Genomic DNA, 17,447 nt, shown 5'->3' on the forward strand with positions numbered 1-17,447 from the left:
AAGCTCAGCATTTTTTACAAAGCGATTCAAACCCCACTTATTAAACCGTCAAGCTGGCTTTAAGTTAGAGCACATCTTTAACGTGCGGAAGGTTGTGAGTATTGGCAAATACAAAGCAACTAAAGTGAAGGGTTTAGAAACCCTGCGAAAGCATTGACACGGTAAATTCGTATAGATGAAGCCTAAAGAAAAATTGATAGCAAACTTACTTACTATATAGCTTCGATATTCTTCCACAAATAATACTTCTTGGTTTTGTTTTCAGTTACTAAATTTCTTTTCCGATAGAACCCTTGCATTGACTCGTATTAGCGAGTTTATGTACCGCTGTGGTAGAGGATGATTAGTTTTTCATTCCTAAATTCTGACTGACTGATGAAGATACCAATCAACATCTGTATTGATCTTAATTTTGAGGGTCAATACTAAGGGATGTTGCAATTTGTTTCAGTTTTTCCTGCGTCTCCATAAGCTTACTTACATAAAACTGTCATGTCTTTCTTACCAAGGTTTTCTTTTTTACATTCCCCAGGCTAAAGAAAGATCAATCGTTCGTACCTGACTACTATCACCACTTGTTCGAGATGGAAAGCTCGACCAATGAAGGAAAGCCTGTCATTTATCAATACAATAGCATCGAATTCCCAAATTTCAGTGGAAAAGGATACATTGCATTCACAAATTCACAGGTATGTTGTTTCGCCGATAATATACAGTCGACTCTCTCTCTAATTCGATCTTAAAGAGAGTTTTCTTCGAATTAAAGAAAGATTTGAATTAATTTCACGATACTCTAGCTAAGGAACAATTTTTTTCAGTTCGAATTACAGAAAGATTAACAGAGGGTTGACTGTAGCTAACTTTAGTATTAAACGTAGTTTTGAGCTTTTTTTCCCCCAAATGTATGGTTGTGATATTAATAAAGTATTACACCAGTACATCCAAACAAATTGACTCAGTCCATTATTGCAAAGTTTTCCTGAGTTGTTTTTGTGCAGCGGAGATGGTTAGTTTCTCTATATCCTAGCTGACTGAGAAGGACAGTAAATAAGCGTATTAATCAATGAAGTATAAGCCCGAAGGGCTAGAAGTCAATCTCCTTGGTAGGATTTGAAGCCAACAAATCCTTCCAAAGTTGCGCGGCCTTGAGCGGCTCGCCTGGCTTTTACACAAATGACAGATTGAAACTAAAATTTACAGCTAAATTTCGAAAAAAATATCAATCGTAAACAAAGGGATTGCTAGATTCAATCTGTCGTCAAAAATGCCGGCGCATTTTTTAAGGCTTTACTTTTTCTTGCCTGAGAAAGGTTAGAGATTGACCTCTAGCACTTCGGGCTTTAAACTCAATGGTATTAAGCGTTATTGATTTTACGTGTCAAAATTACGGGTCGCTTCAAGTCACTACTTCGTCCACAAAATAAGGGTGGATACCTAAACTCGCTAAAAAAATTACGGTTCTTGGAATCTTTTTACTATTGAAATAATGGTAGAAAAGATGACGTCAAAAATGACCTGTTAAATTAACTAAATCTTACCTTATTCTTGATTCAGACCAATACGAAATTAGCCATTGAAGTACCAAAGACGCGCAAATATATCCTTCTTATTCATTACATGTTGAGAAGAGAAGAGAAAGCTTCCATTCTAGTCTACTTCACTTCCAAAGGTTAGACGAGTATTTCCTTCATTCTGTTCGAATACTTTTTAATCTAAATCTGTTGGATAAACAGGGATAAATCAATATAAAAATCCTTGACTAATGAGGGTAATCAAATATCTGGACGTTAAAAATATTTTTAAAAGAAGGTTAGGCTAAGGCTACTTGTTACTTTAAGTTTTTTTGCCCTGAATATACGCAATTTTGAAATATTTCTTAACTCCATTCTTAATCGAAAAAGGCTTTTCGTACTGTTTGTTCTCTTTGATAATAAGTACAAAAATATTGTATATGAGCAAATTTAAAAATACCAAAACTTTCAACCATTCAATTTAGATCGTGGCAGCTCATACGTTGCTAGTATAGACCTTTTCAAAACAGACGAATCCTTCTCTCGATATTCAACTTTTACTGTTTCTGGTGGACGACGGGAAATTGTTCTTTCCAAAGGATCATGGGATTTGGAACTGTCTTCGACATCGCAAGATTTACTTGTGGTAAGTAGTCATTTGTTACGGTTTAACATAGAAATTTGTTGACCTTTCAGAGACCTCCAGACTGATATCCCCTAGAATTTTGGTCGATTTGCGACAAACAATAGGTAAGAAGGTATTGAAGATAGATGGGATAAAACGTCTCGGTAATGACTTAACTGAGTTTAAATCAAATCTTTTATAAATGTTTTGTAAGTCACCTAATTTCTGCCATTATGGAAGCGAACCTTCGAATCTGTAGAGGCAATCCCTTACGCAAATCGAATGTTTGCTTCCATAATGGCGGAAATTGTGTAACTTAACAAATAAAAATGAAAAACCTTTAAACGATACATGATCTTAATAATTTTCTTTGAATTTAGGATCATGTGGTCCTGGTACCTGAGGAATATTACACGGCCAAGAAACTCCAACCAGCGGCCGTTCAACCATGTCTCGCAGGACAACCGAAAGAAACGTTATGCGTCGATTACAAATATATTGATCTTAATAATTTCTTGAACGTACAAGCGGAGAGTGGGACTAACAGTAAAGGGTATGGACCCGAAGTTGTGGAAAACACACGTCTTTTCAATGATCCAGATATCTTACAACAACTTCCTGTTATCAATGATATGGCAGAATTGAGCCCGAAACAGGTATTTTATTAACCTTTTAATTATTTAACTGTAAATTAATTAGCAAAGACCATCTGTCTGCTTGGCAAAGGAATACTACATGACGCAATTAAATCGGGGCTGTTTTATGCTCGCTACTTTAAGTTCCCGAATAGTAGATGGGGGCCGAATAAAAGGGAGCTGAAAAAAATAAAATGGACGTTTATTCGGGACCTTAGAATATGCTTTGACTGCTCTGATGTTTAATGTTTTTGAAAGTAAAAAGATTGTTTTTCCTCAAACAAAAATCTTACTCCAACATACGTTTTAGATAGCATTGACGCTCGAGGTGGACGTGGTTGAGAAAGGATCATATCATATCGTGGTCACATATTTCAACCCTGATGATCGAACATATCGTTTGGATCTGCATGATAGTAAGTTTGACCATGCCTCTCTTCCATTCAGTGATAAAAGTTCTTTCGTTTCAGCGCGAAATGTATTAAGAGGCTATCCGTATCAAAATTCTGCATAGTTCGCCAAAATTTCATGAATATATTGTGCTAATTTGCTGTGGAAAATCCATTTTTCGACTTAGACGAAAAACCTTGCATTGACCACTGAATCACAGTTTTTCTTTTACTCATCGCAAGAATTTTAATATGAACTTCAGTTTCTTCAATCTGTGAAAAACGAGATTTCAGGAGTTAAGATTTAGTCGAATAGGGCTGTTTTTCTTACCTTTAATTTAAGTTAACTTTGTAAGATGCCAATTTGAAGTATTTCTTCCGAATTTGATTTGATTTTTGGAATTCTGAATTTCAGAATATAGTGGAGTCACTATAACTCGAACGCGCACGGGGGATGCAAATTTGTTTGAGTTAGGGAAACTTCGAGTTATGGAGTAAGGTTTATAAGGAATTGTTAACTGAAGGAACCATAAAGCTTGTTTGAGTTAAGGAGACATTTGAGTCATAGAGGTCCGAGTTAAAGTAACCCCACTGTATTACTTATACAACTAGCTTTAAATATTTTCCCTTTCTGAAAAAATATTAGGTGAATCTGGTACTCATGGCTCCGTCGAAGCTTTGCCTTGTTTATACCGCTTCTTGTGTCGGACCGTTGTACTCGTGCATCAAGGACGGCCCTTCACTGTCACTTATGACGTCAATCGGACAGTAGATATCACTTTCTTGGGAAATATTCGTGGAAGTTTATCCATTGTAAGTTTTTTTATGTGTTTGTTAGTTTGTTTGTTTTACTTCTTGTTTCGGACCAAATCTATTAAGCTGTAAGATAAGGATCTCAGCTTTAGGATTTTCTCAAGGCGACAAACTTAGACTGAACAATTTCCTAGCTCTAAGTTGAAGATTACTATTCGATCCGGATCGCAAAGAAATATCGTTGATTAATGTCAGTAAACATATAGCGGTATGTTGTCAGTTTGTCGAACTACCAAACTACCAAACTTAAGGCAGTTTTTAAGATTTGATTTCTTGACTCTCACATCACCACTGAACTACTCTGCCGGATGAGCTATCATAGTCCTCGCTCTCCATAGTGGTTAAAGTAAATCAAAATTCTTCAGTCTTATTTTTTCATTGTTTCTTTCTTCATTTAGGATTACGTCACGTTTATTCCAGTCGATTCATGGTCACCTGATTACGTCATACCACGTGACACTTGCATTCAAAAAGATGGCTCCTGTTTGCAAAATGTTCAATTCCAGACCCCTGATGACGCAGTTCAAATGAAACCAACTAAAGATAATCCCTTGAACCCACTCACGAAAGCTGTCTACCTTACAGACAAGGTAGGTTGATACCATCACTAGTGAAAATTATAAGTTGAGAGGTCCAAGAAAATAGCTAATCAGCATTTTTCTAACCTCGCGGTTAAGTGACCCGCTAAAAGTATGCTAGTTCTCAATTCTGAGGTTATGCGTATGCGGAACGTATAAAAACTGCCAAATTTTAATAGACGGGGTAATGTTTTTATTCGAAGATAGGGTATTTGCAAATCTGTTTTCCTATTTCTTTGTCTTTCTTAATTACCTTTGATAAATAAAAGCTGGTTTGTTTTTCACCATGTTGACTGAAAACTCGTTTCTTCGTGTTATAGAAACCTGTTTACTTCACTGCCAGTATTATCAAACCAGCAAAATACATCGTTGTTTACCAATACTATCAACCTAATTCACCACGCTATGAAATCAGTATCAATATTCAGGGCAAATCTTTCCGAAAAACGACGCACGTCAATGTTCCATTTTGTCCGTCAAATGTCGGATGTCGTGCGGCGTTTACTCACGGCATGCTGGATATTGGTGAAGTGACGGTCTCTTTTGAAGTACCCAACGGAAAGGAACTTTGGATTGTAAGCATGTTTTGTTTTTACATATGACAGTGTTAAAAATTCTTTTGTCTCAGATAGAACTTCAAGCTATTGTTAAATATATATGGTGAAGATCAGGGATCTGACCTCAAGGAGAGAAAGAGTTGAAAATACTAAATAAAATAAAGATGAAACATAAAAAGGCACTAATATTTTAATAATTATACGTTTTTGTTTCCATTTTTTTGAACAGCAATCACATAAACACAAACACCAAAAACCACTCAAAAACACAACCAATGCAATCTGGAGTCCCCGACTTGCGACAGGTGCAGCGGCTTTAAACATATTTTAAGGACGTCCAACGCTCAGCCTCCCCCAGATTCCATAACCCTGAACCGACCCGCAGTCCAAACAAACTAACAAACATAGAAAAATAAACAAAAACTTGCACACAAATACAAAGAAACAAAAAAGGGGTTAAACAACAGACAAAACAAATAAGTTCAAAGAGACAAGAACAAGACAAACGACAAATTACAAATTACAAGTATCAAAAAACATAAATTTTCAAAAAGTAGGCCCAGAACCCGGTTCGACACCTAAAGTCCGTGCAGCCGTCTGCAAGGGAAAGAACGAAAAAGAAAATGACTGAGAAAACTAACATACAATACATAATATAAAAAAATGTTTCAATTTTTAAAAATGCAGTTGCGCCATGGCGTTCTAAAGTTACTTTAGAACGCCATGAGTTGCGCTAAAAAATCATTTAAAGATTCTCCAAATTTCATAAAAGTCTCTGGAAATCTATCAAAACACTTTACATTTTTTTTTGCAAGAAAGATCTTTCAGCTCTCTGATTGAGCATGCGCTTGAAAAGTTCTGAAATTCTGGGCAGAACATCTTCAAAAGGAAGAGTGCATCTAGCAATGCGTAGGACCTCAGAATATATAGAACTGTAAAAGATGATTGATTTTAAATTACTATCTTTATGTGGCATTCTCGCAATGAAAAAGGGAAAGGCGTCTCTCTTGTCAAACAATTTGTAGCGAAAGATGTTATTTTCAATGCTTATATCTAGATCCAAAAACGTTGCATGTGATCCATGATGTTCAACTTTCAACTGTAGCTCTTCCGGATAGATATCATTATTACATGAGGAAATATCATCATATATAAAGAAGCTTCTCTGTCTGAAAACTCTGCATAATTCGCCAAAATTTCCAGAATATGTGCTAAATTCCATTTTCCATCTCAGAAGAAAAACCTTGTTTTTACCACTCTAATGATGCTCCATTAGTTGATCTCCTCTAATTCGAACTAAAGAATTAAGCTCGAATTAGAGAATCGTTTAAACTAGAACGGTCTGTAATACTTTTAAGGCACAAAATTACGATTTTTTTCCTCATTAGGACTCAGTTTACTTCATCCCCGAAGAAAGCTACCAACACCATGACTACATCACACCAAAGCGTACAGAGCTCATTTCAAAATTCAAGCGATCCTGCTTAGACGACAAAGGTCTACCAAAACGCCCACCGCCCGATGGTTTCTGTTCAAACGCCCTAGTTACCCTAACATCAGAATTCACGAGTCAGACTTTCACTTGTAATTGTGATAAAAGAGGATCTGTTAGTCAAGAATGCAATCGCATTGGTGGACATTGTAAATGCAAAGCTAACGTGATTGGCAAATTGTAATAAATGTAAAACTGGCTATTATGGTTTCCCGAACTGTAAAGGTAAATTTTCTCTTAGATTTATTTTTTGACCCTTTTGGTGTGACTTTCTTTGTGTTTTTAAACTTTAGGTAAGTAACGATAAGATTTTAATTGCTTTAATTGATTTTAATTGCTAGACTTTAATTACACTTAAACCTCTATACAATATAAATGAAAATTGAAATTTTTTGCTTAATATATTTCATCAAATTGTCTGATCTTGCTGGTTTTTAGAATCTATCCAAATTCACTTATTATCTAGAAAATATAGACACGTTCCCTATATCAACTCACTTATTAACGTAAGTATTTAACGTACCATTAACCTAAGCATTTAACGTACCATTAACCTCGTCATTTCAGCTTGCAACTGTTTTATTGCTGGTTCAAAAACAGCGGACTGCAACAGATACGGACAGTGTGCATGCAAGCCACAATATACCGGACGGACGTGTAATCGCTGCCGCAGTGGAAACTGGGGATTCCCTGATTGTCGCTGTAAGTGAATTGTAAAATTTTGAAATGCAGTGAACTCCTTTAATTGAACCTCTATATCTCAATTGAGTTAAGTCTCCTTAATTCGAATGATTTTTCTCGCCCCTTAAGTTTATAAACCTTACTCCGTAACTCGAACAAATCTGCATTGTCCGTGTGTGTTCGAGTTATGGAAACTTCACTGTAATGATTGATTTATTCCTTTCATAATATCTTTCTCTAATTCGAAGAAAATTCTCCTCCCCTTGTAGATCGAATCCGAGAAAAACAACTCTATAACATTACGTCATGAATATCACGAATTTAACTTTCATTTTTCAGCTTGCAGTTGTGATCGTCGTGGATCGTTCACGTTGACATGTCGAAGTACAGACGGCCAATGCCCGTGCTTGAGAAATTACGCCGGTCGCGCATGCGGCCAATGCCAGATCGGGTTTTTCGATTTTCCATACTGTAGAAGTTGTAACTGTCATTCTGCTGGTATTGTAGTAACCAAGGAAACGCCTACTGGTTGCTATAGAAAAAACCCGGTAAGTATATTTTATGTTGGTTTAGTCTATCTAAAATACTAGTTGACTTTTTTTGCCTAATTACACTCTTCAGCTTCTGCTCCTTAAGAACGTTCTAAGAAGTAAGTACATCCGAAGTTTTTGACGTTCTTATAAAAAGAGTCGTTGTATTAAACAGGACCGATGTGATTGTAAGCAAAACGTGGAAGGGTCAACATGCAACCGATGTAAGGTCAACTACTACAACATGCAACTAGATAACCCACTTGGTTGTACCGCATGCAATTGCTCCACATTTGGTTCTATCCGTGGCGCGGGAACGTGCCACCGTGAAAACGGACAATGTATATGTCAACCGAACGTGATCGGACGCCGTTGTGATACGTGTAAAGATGGGTTCTACGTCGTGAAGAGAGATAAAGTATTCAGTTGTCAACGTACGTAAACTTTGTATTGTTATTATTGTGAGAGTTACTCTACGTGATATTTTCGTCCATGGCTAGAAAATTTTTAAAGCCTTCGCATTGACATAAACGAATATCATTTAGACTTTTAAGTAGAGCCTAGCATAACAATAGCAATTATCTGTTTAATTTCCAGCATGAATTTTTAATCTATTTCAATCTATTTTTAACCTATCTTTTAAACGGTATTTTGGCTACAATAGGTGCCGAAATATGTTGACAATTTTGTCCTCAAGATTTAAGTCGCCAAGCTCTTAAAAGTCACTTACGGTTTAAAAATGTTGAGGGAATTCCCCTTTTGTGCTAAATATTACGGCAGGGATTGTATAAGTTGATTCTTTTTTTAGTCTATGTAAATCTTTACCTCTGAAATATCTTAATTCGTTCCTTATCTAATTTTTCAGCTTGTTTGTGCAGCTCTGGAGGTTCTTTACATGGAGTTTGTGACAAAGTGACTGGTCAGTGTAAATGCAAACCTAAAGTCGGTGGTCTTAAGTGTGACAAAGAGGAAGAAGGGGGATACTATCTTCCCTCTATCGGTCAATATATTTTCTCTGCTGACGACATCGTGCCTCACGCACCGCACGAGTTTTTCGGTGATTTCGACGGTGCGTTGGTAAATGGTAGCTTTGCTTCGAGAAGAGTATCCTTTAACGTGACAGAGAAAGAACAGACATTCTATATTATGGTTTATTACTCATTGACCAGTCATATCAGTCCCAGGATCGATTTGGAATTTTCGAAAGATGGTATGTTCTATTTTTAATTCCTCGTGTATTATGTGAATGGTAAAGCGTCCTTTATGAATGTTTTTTGTTGACGATGGCTTTAAAATTAGGCTTTTTTGGACTTTTTCACAAGTTTCAACACCAAATTCTCGTCAAAACTTCAAATCCTGAAACAGCCTTCTACTGTAGAGTCTCTCAAACTACAATCGTCACACGTGCGAACTGTTTGTAGTTCGAATGACTGTTCTTACTCTTGAAGTTATCTTGCCTTATCCAACCTAGTCACCGTGTATCCCAGGCTTTATGAACGCTACTGATGAACGCCACTGATGAACGCCACAGATATTATCTATGATCTATCGACAATATATATATATATATATTTTTTCGTATTCCAGAGAAAATCTTACCAGTGACGAATTACTTGAAAGCCAAAGAATTCCAACAACCAACACTCGACATCATAAGAGATAATAATTCATATCTTATGACGAACTTAACTCAAGGTCTCTGGCATCTACAACTCATACTCTACAAAAGCTTTATTTTAGTAAGTTTACTGTACTGTCTTAGGTATGAAGCCTAAAATACCTCTATTTTGGCCTAAAAATAAGAATTAGAACAATTTGAGGCTCAAATTTCCGAAAAATAAGAATATCGAGCTTGCAACAAAGTTTTGTTGGCTTTCTTACGACAAAAGAGTGTATGAAATAAAACCCTTCTCAAATGTGCTTTCGTGTCCTCCTTAAAACTCAAATTTTTTTTGGTTCAAAATGTTCAACAAAATCTAGAGCCATGGGCATCGTTATTTCAAGATTTATAATACCTTTGGAGTTGTGAGGATAATTCGCTTTCCTGGAATTGAAAATATTCTTGAATGATGCAAAACAAACGAAAACCGCACTCTCTAACTTCACTACTTTTCTGAATTCTCGTTTTCAGAATCAAATCACTATGGTCCCCATCGAGCAAATCAGTAAACAAAAAGTCTCCAAATCCATCAACAACCCATGTACCATTAGCGATGGTCGGCGGTATTGTAGTATGTACACCTACTTTGAGCTATCCAATGTGGGTGCTGTGTTGATCCAAGGAGAAGAGCTTTCAAATGATGGAGCAGACTTGTTTGATTTGGAGAAATACCGTGGCGCAAATATTGATGGTGCAGTCAAACTATCGATGAGTAAAGTACGTTTGTGCACGCTTTCAAATTTGTGTGTGTTTCTAACTGTCTCGAATACTTTAGGGCAGCCTGGAAGCTTCAAATATGGTCGGAATTTCCTGAAGTTTGGCACAATTGTTCCATTGGGTGAATTTATGGGGGTCATTTTGTTAGACAATTTTGATTTTGGGGTCTAGGAACGAGTTTTTCTCTTTTTTCTCAGTTACTCTTATCTTATATCAAGAATCTTCTGCTAAAATTGACAATGCGGCCTTTTTTAATTTGAAAGATATTGAATTTCAGCCAATGCGGTTAGCTCGTTTGACAGTGATGTGTGAGAATATAGATTGTTCTTTTTTAGTCTGGTGTTTTTGTCTATATTTTTACTCGATCAAGCATTCGCGACCTCTTCATATTCATACGTTCAATCTAATTGACTTATCAAGATATTTCAACACAAAAACAATTGGTTGGATACACTATTGGAAAAATTATTGAATGATTTTATCTTTCCTTAGGGTTTGGCATATTCACTCTACGATGCAAGACCTGAGCCATTTTATGTGGTCATTCAATATTTGAACACAGATCTGAATAGTTCCATGGTTGAACTTTCTATATTAAACAGGGGCATAACTCAAAAAGGTAAGCAGTCAAATTCGTTTTTCTGATCGCGAAGTTTCCATTGTTGTGTGCATGGCATTTTTAATAGACCATGTTGTGTGGTACAACGTTTGATCTTATTGCTGAGATAGAACCTATTGATTTGACACAAAGAAAGCTCGAATTCCGTTCCCTTTTCTTTTCAGTAAGAAAATCTACGGAATAACCTGCAAATCACTTTTCCACATCAATCCTCCCGCCGATAATTTACAGGGGTTTTCCCTAAGTTTGGAAATCTTTAACAAATTTAACACTCCGTTGTTAACTACTAGAGTTCTTAGTTGTATAAAGCTGCAGTCTTGGAAAAAAACTTACTGATTGATGGACTAAAATCTGATTTATAATGCCCAAGTTTAGATCTTTATTCAAGGGGGTTTTATTTTCTACTTTTTCTCTCAGGTACTGTTGAACTGTTCCCATGCATTTATGCATTTGGATGTCGACAAGTGATCTTGGTGGAAAGGACGGACAGTAAACTACTTTTCACTGGGAATGATAAAGCACGAACTATCACACTCAAATCTCTTAACAAATACCAAGCCTATATTGTAAGTAGAAATTCTTAGCTCTTAAACTCCAGTCTTTTTAGAATCTGAGAACGTCTATCCTTCTGTTCTTCTGCAGTAAGAAAAATTCTCAATGACAGATATTGGTCAAATCAAGAATTGTTCTCGGAAATTCATCATCACTGGGATTCTTAAATACGACTTTATCTTCTTCCGGTAATTGTCCCTGTTATTCCTCCAAAGTTTCTATAAGCGTCTGTACCAATTATTTTGAGATGAGGCTACCAATAGTTCTTCAAATAAGCCATAGCTTATCTGTTTTTGTTCTTCTTACCATCTAGGATTTCGTTGCTCTCATACCTAAATCCAAATGGAACCCAAACATCATTTCGCCAGCTTTCTATTGCAATCGACGTTTATCGAGATGTATAGATGGTGAATTTCCTTCAACTACAAATACACAACAAATTGAAGCTAAAAAAGCTCTTGGTGTGAGAGCAAGTGCTCCTCCAGATGGCCATCCGACTTCATTAGCTGTTTTAATGACTCCACGAAGACAGGTTGGTTTTTCAAATATCTTGATTAAGTGTCAAAAACATTTTCACGAAAATAAAACTAGCGAAATCCTTTGGTATAGCTCGTTCGCGAAATTAAATCCGCGCGAAATTTTTCAAAGGGGTCATTCGCTAAAATAAATACAAAAAATCTTTGTACCATAGTTGTTTTTAGCAAAATTGTCAAGTTTCAAGAAAATCGTAAAGATGACCGAAGTAAATTTTTTTTTAATTTTGAAAAGGCTCATTCGCGAAATTAAATCCACACGAAATTTTTCAAAGGGCTCATTCGCGAAAATAAATCCAAAATATTTCGCGAATTTTTGAACTCGCGAAATTTAATTTCGCGAAAATTAATCCGGTTAAAGTAGTATCTCAAATTCCCTGTTTATCCGCTTATCCCGTTGTCTGTACACAAACCTAGTATCTACGGCTTTTTTCAAAATTCATTGTACTACGAAGCGATAAACGTGAGATACACTCTGGTACAGAGTACTTATTCAAAGGCTTATGCTTTATTAATTACCCCGGGAGAAGTCATTTTTTTTGCCATTAATTCAGAGGGTCTTTGAAATTTTGGAAAGGATCCAGGGAAGTCTAAACTGTCCAAATTGGCGTCCTCGTCCTTGGGATAAAATCTTTTCCAGACACTAGAGAATCTTCTTTCACTTTTTAGCGAAACTTGCGTTGGATCAAACCATTGAAGACTGGTTCATATTACATGATCATCCATTACTATCAACCATTATACGATAAATTCCCTTCCAAAGTCATTGTTATGACTTATCAACGAGCCGTAGCTGGCAAAGTGAGTTTTATTTTCACCCTTGGAGTTCTTACTTTATTGTACTTCTCAAATATGTAACGCTCTGTTTCTATGGGTGTTTAAATTTACACAACTTTGGCATTGTCGTAGGTAAAAGGTGTCAATTATCATTTTTGAGCGAATCATTTTTATCCTCACTGTCTCAAGTGACTTGAAAAAATGTTGAATAGGATTTTAAGGGAAAACGAAAAACTGCGCTACAGAAAAGGAAAACTACCAAAACCGTCCCCTTGCAACTAATTATGATATGTCAAATGTCAGTGATGCCTAAACGAGCTCTATGTGGTACATTAATGATACATTGATACACTCTCTGATTGTGTCTCTAAGTTTTATTTAAAGGTTTTTCAACAAATAAGGGAGTTGCTTTAGTAGAGCACTCATCTGATAAACGATGAGTCTTACAATGAGGTTACAAAAAGCTTTTGGATATCACTGATTATATTGTTATCAGGAAGTAACAAAACTCATGAAGAATATTTATTACCAATCATTACCAAGCAAATCAAGCTAAATAGATCATTTCCTTATTCCTTATCCGCAAAAATTTTACTCGCATAGTAACTCTGAGTCATTTTGTTTAAGACTACATTCAAGCTGATTCAAGAATTCTTATTTTGCTCGATGATCTATATCAGTGGCGGCCTGGCAGGGGGTGCAGGGTGTGCAGTGCACCACCCAGAAAGATCTAAGAGGGGCGCCAAAAGAGCTTTTCAAGGGGGCGCTAAAATTTTGTTCATGTTTAATTGGCTGACTTAGCGCCCTTCGACAAGTTTATAGCGCCTTCAATAAGTGCAATGTTAATTTTTTTCGCCTGCGGTGCTTCCTTTTATTTTACGCTCTTGTATCCTTTCTCTTGAACTTTTTCAAAACTACTATTACTATCAACATTGAATCGCGAAAAGTCAAAGCAAAAGAAGTGTTGTGTATCCACCAGAAGTTAAAGCGGATGCTCACCTCTACAATGAGAGATTGCCAAAAAGATCGAAACTTGTTGATGCTCGCTGTGGTTTTTTAGGTCTTATGCTGACTAACTTTCTCCTTTTTAGAAGATCTTTTAAGCTGTTTGACGTTTCTTACACCAATTTTTTTTGCCTGCGGCGCCGAGTTTAAAAAGAACCCTTAGTCCTGCCAACTTTCGAATTTCTGGGGCCTTTTTAAGCCATTATTATGATCTTTAATGGAGAGTAAAGTAAGACCAGCGGCGCAAAACTTTAAAGATTATCAAGTAATTTTTCTGATAAAGTTTTAGAAAACAAAAATATAGACTAAATCGACCTACTAGGTATAAAATTTCCATTTCAAGTATCAACAGCTCATGTTTTTTATTTGAGGAGCTTATTTTTGGTGCTAAATCGGTATAAATTGGGGCATTTTTAGACATTTTAAAAGTTGAAAATTAAAGAATTTACCTTTTTCAGAAAACTATGACAAATTATAACAAGGAAACAGATATCAAGTTATCATTACCACCACCTTCGTATAAATAAAAGTTTTTTAACTCAAAGATTCCGGGCGTTACTTTCAACCGGTCACTGCTCTCACAGAGTGAGCTCAAGCATACCAGGATAATCACGACGACGGACGAAATATGTAATAGGCTAGTGAAAGTACGAAATTTGATTGGTTGAAACTCACTAGCTTGTTAAATTTTCGTTCGTCGTTGTGATTTTTACCGATATACTTAACTTCACTAATATTTCCACTTAATGATCAAGGGCGCAAAGTAAGGACAAAAATCCAGGGGCGCCAATTTCATAGTTTGCACCACCAAGAAAATTAAGCCAGGCCGCTACTGATCTATATCTATAAATACTTGCCGAATCAAATAGATACCTATCTTGATCGTTGGCTTTCTACTGACACGGCCGACACAAACTACAATAGAATTTCGAACCCCTTCACACACCATTTATAACGCAATCTCTATAACTTGAATCTCCCATAACTCGAACAAGTTCTCCGTGTGTTATGCATTCGGTTGCGATCCAAGAGCATATCTTTATAACTCGAGCCTCTTTATTTCGAATGCCTCCTCTCGAACAAGATTTCTGGCCCCTTCACGCACCATTTATAACCAAACCTCTAAAACTTGAATCTTCCATAACTCTAACAAGTACTCCGTGTGTCCTGCTGTCGGTTGCGGTCCCAAGAGCTCACTATACAAGCGTTACGAAAATTCAAAAAATGTCTTTTTTCTTTTCACAGGTTTTCTTCAACTACTGTCCAAGTGTTCACGGATGTCGATCTGTTGTCAAATATCTCCTTGACGACGACAATCAGCGGTTCCCAGTCTCCGGAAATATCATGAGAGTTTCTTTCACGTTACCTCGATACTCAAAATTATGGGTGGTAAGTCTATTCTCAATTATCCAAGGCCTGTTTGGTGGTGGGATAAGTGTCTGTCAGATTTAACAATCCCCGTACCTTACGTACGAAAAAAATTTGGTGTTTAACGAATACGGATTGTTTTCTTTTTTCTTTTGGTTCGGTAAAAGATACACCATCTACAGCAAAAATATTTTCAGAATGTTTTTATTTACTAGGAATAAGTTATCAAAGTGGAAAAACTCTTCTTTGCAAAAGTTTTAATTAATCAGAGCCCTTAACAAAAACCAAATAGCGGAGATTCTCAAGCTTGATATAAACAACAGGCTAGCAAGACATAGTTGAAACTGAAAAGCATCATATCATATCTTATTCTTAATCCCTTGCATTTATCTCTTTCTTCAGGAACGTATTGTTCTGGTACCAGTCAACGAGTATCACGAAAACATATTAGAGCTCAGTCCTCTAGACATCACTAAACGTTATTTACGCAAATGCATCGGGCGTCAATCAAATCAAATCGAAAAATCAAATCGTGAATTCTGTCGATCAGCAACGTTCGAGTTAACGTTAGGCCTTAACAAATACCCTACGCCGTGTATATGTAACGCGCGTGGTTCACACCCTTACGTAAACTGTAATCCACAAAATGGACAATGCTCGTGTAAACAAGGCTTTCGTGGTAAAGACTGCTCAAAGTGTGTACAGGGCTTTTTTCCTCACTGTAGAGCTAAAAGCCGTATGTTTAGATACTCATACTTTCTATAGAACTTTATAATATTGGAGAAGATTGTCGTAATAATTTTGTAGGTAGATTTGGTTGTTCATGGTTTATTTATGAATGTTATAGGAGCGATGGCCAAAGGCGTCAGCGTCTCAACCAGGGATTCGCGGTTCGAATTCCCGCTCCTTCCAATGTTCCGTTCAGTTCATAGATAGCCGAGTCGGCTTGCCGTGGATTCCGTGAAAACAATCGAAAGACTGTCTAACTAACTAAAAGTCTTAGATTACCGGGCTATCCACGTAAAATATCGACTCTATCTATTTATTCCTGAAGGAGAAAAATGTCATAACTTGTACGCAGCCATTGTATCGCGTCAAGTTGATGACTATACTTCTTTATAAAGAAAATTGAAAGCTGCAGACGGTCGAGGAGGACAAAAAAATACTCGTGCGTTATGCTTATATTGGAATGAAAGCGTATCTTAGTTTTACATAGCTGTATGAGAACTTATATGAATCTAATTCGTAATATCAACTAAAGATCAAGAATGATATCAATTATCTGAAGAAAATATTCTCGGACCAATAAAATAAACTTTATAAGAAAATTCATGATAAAATTGGCAAAAAAATAGAATATGCTAAGAATACCAACATCATGGAACCTAAAAAAAATTAAGAATTTTCATGATGAAATGGAACGACGCAACAAAAGCTTGTACCTAAAAATTAGATTTCAAAAGATTCATAAATATCAAAAATCCTACAAATATAGTACCCCTTCTAAAGTTTCTAATCACGAATTGTTATGACTAGACAACTGGGTTGGGTAAGATCACGATTGCTTTGATTTTAAGTACCATTCTATATAAACTTTTATACCTAAAAACTGTGTTTTGTTTTTTTGTAATAATAAATTTTATATTTTTGTTTTCTGTAAATATTATATTATGAGAGGTTACAAAGGAAAAAGTTTATATATTCTATAAATTTGACTAATATTTTATATCTTTTTAAAGATTTTTAAATATATTTTCTTTAATGAAAATATGAAAATATTCTCTCTTTTTTCTGCTTTTTTTTTAACTCTCCTGATACACGTTTTTTATAAGAACATGCTATAGACTAACATAAGGCCTCGATGGCCAAAATTTTAAGAAAAAATTATAAGAATATTTGATGTCTTTGCAGACTCGTATCAAAGACACCCCCGCAATTATTTAGGAAAATGGATGAAATTTTTAGGATTGAATCTCAAAAAGTTGAGAACATCCAAACGCTTCATAAATTTGGATGTTCTTATAAAAAAAACGAGTAGCCCAAACTTTTTGTTGGATCTATCTTCAATATTTATTTTTTTATTTTAAAGGTAATTTTCGAGGATATTTTATCCTGCTACCCCCTTTTTGGGCAGGTTTGAGATCAATTTATTTAATTAGAAAGTATCCCTTGCAATTTTTTTAAAATTTAAGAATGACAAAAAATATCTTATTAAGACTCAAAATACAAAATCTCATTTCGATCGTCCGATTCATGCAATTTTTGTAAAAACAACTGTCTATGAATTATGTACCAGCAACAGGCCTGTTCAATTGAAAAAGCATATGCCATCAAGGATGCCCCACCCCCCTTAACAATACCAGATACAATAAAACTTTGAATTTTCTAATAATATTATTAATAAT

General features: G+C 35.8%; 2 protein-coding genes across 2 annotated transcripts; both read left to right on the top strand.

Annotated features, from left to right (window-relative positions):
- The first annotated feature begins 538 nt into the window (after positions 1–538).
- LOC136819441 (laminin subunit alpha-like) lies at positions 539–7,824 on the top strand. Its single transcript, XM_067075663.1, has 11 exons — positions 539–689; positions 1,555–1,669; positions 1,997–2,157; positions 2,517–2,792; positions 3,082–3,187; positions 3,807–3,973; positions 4,372–4,563; positions 4,872–5,126; positions 6,497–6,825; positions 7,168–7,302; positions 7,621–7,824. The coding sequence occupies exons 1-9, from the start codon at positions 585–587 to the stop codon at positions 6,782–6,784; spliced, it is 1,665 nt and encodes a 554-aa protein (XP_066931764.1). The 5' UTR covers positions 539–584; the 3' UTR covers positions 6,785–6,825; positions 7,168–7,302; positions 7,621–7,824.
- On the top strand, positions 6,805–16,810 carry LOC136819461 (laminin subunit alpha-like). The gene is made up of 13 exons (XM_067075683.1): positions 6,805–6,825; positions 7,168–7,302; positions 7,551–7,829; positions 7,987–8,245; positions 8,677–9,021; positions 9,399–9,550; positions 9,943–10,188; positions 10,681–10,807; positions 11,225–11,373; positions 11,673–11,891; positions 12,562–12,693; positions 14,920–15,063; positions 15,445–16,810. Exons 1-13 carry the CDS (start codon positions 6,805–6,807, stop codon positions 15,805–15,807), a joined length of 2,571 nt encoding a protein of 856 aa, XP_066931784.1. The 3' UTR covers positions 15,808–16,810.
- The last annotated feature ends 637 nt before the right edge of the window (positions 16,811–17,447 follow it).

The sequence above is a fragment of the Clytia hemisphaerica genome, unplaced genomic scaffold (genome assembly GCF_902728285.1).
Source record: "Clytia hemisphaerica strain Z4C2 unplaced genomic scaffold, Clytia hemisphaerica genome assembly, whole genome shotgun sequence".
In the NCBI taxonomy this organism is placed as follows: Eukaryota; Metazoa; Cnidaria; class Hydrozoa; order Leptothecata; family Clytiidae; genus Clytia; species Clytia hemisphaerica.

Coding starts and splice junctions, on each gene's coding strand:
- LOC136819441 (XM_067075663.1), top strand. CDS start 585: ATGGAAAGCTCGACCAATGAAGGAAAGCCTGTCATTTATCAATACAAT. Junction 3,188..3,806: donor TCGTTTGGATCTGCATGATA/GTAAGTTTGACC, acceptor AAAAAATATTAG/GTGAATCTGGTACTCATGGC. Junction 3,974..4,371: donor TTCGTGGAAGTTTATCCATT/GTAAGTTTTTTT, acceptor TTCTTCATTTAG/GATTACGTCACGTTTATTCC.
- LOC136819461 (XM_067075683.1), top strand. CDS start 6,805: ATGGTTTCCCGAACTGTAAAG. Junction 6,826..7,167: donor TGGTTTCCCGAACTGTAAAG/GTAAATTTTCTC, acceptor TCGTCATTTCAG/CTTGCAACTGTTTTATTGCT. Junction 7,303..7,550: donor GGGATTCCCTGATTGTCGCT/GTAAGTGAATTG, acceptor CTCCCCTTGTAG/ATCGAATCCGAGAAAAACAA.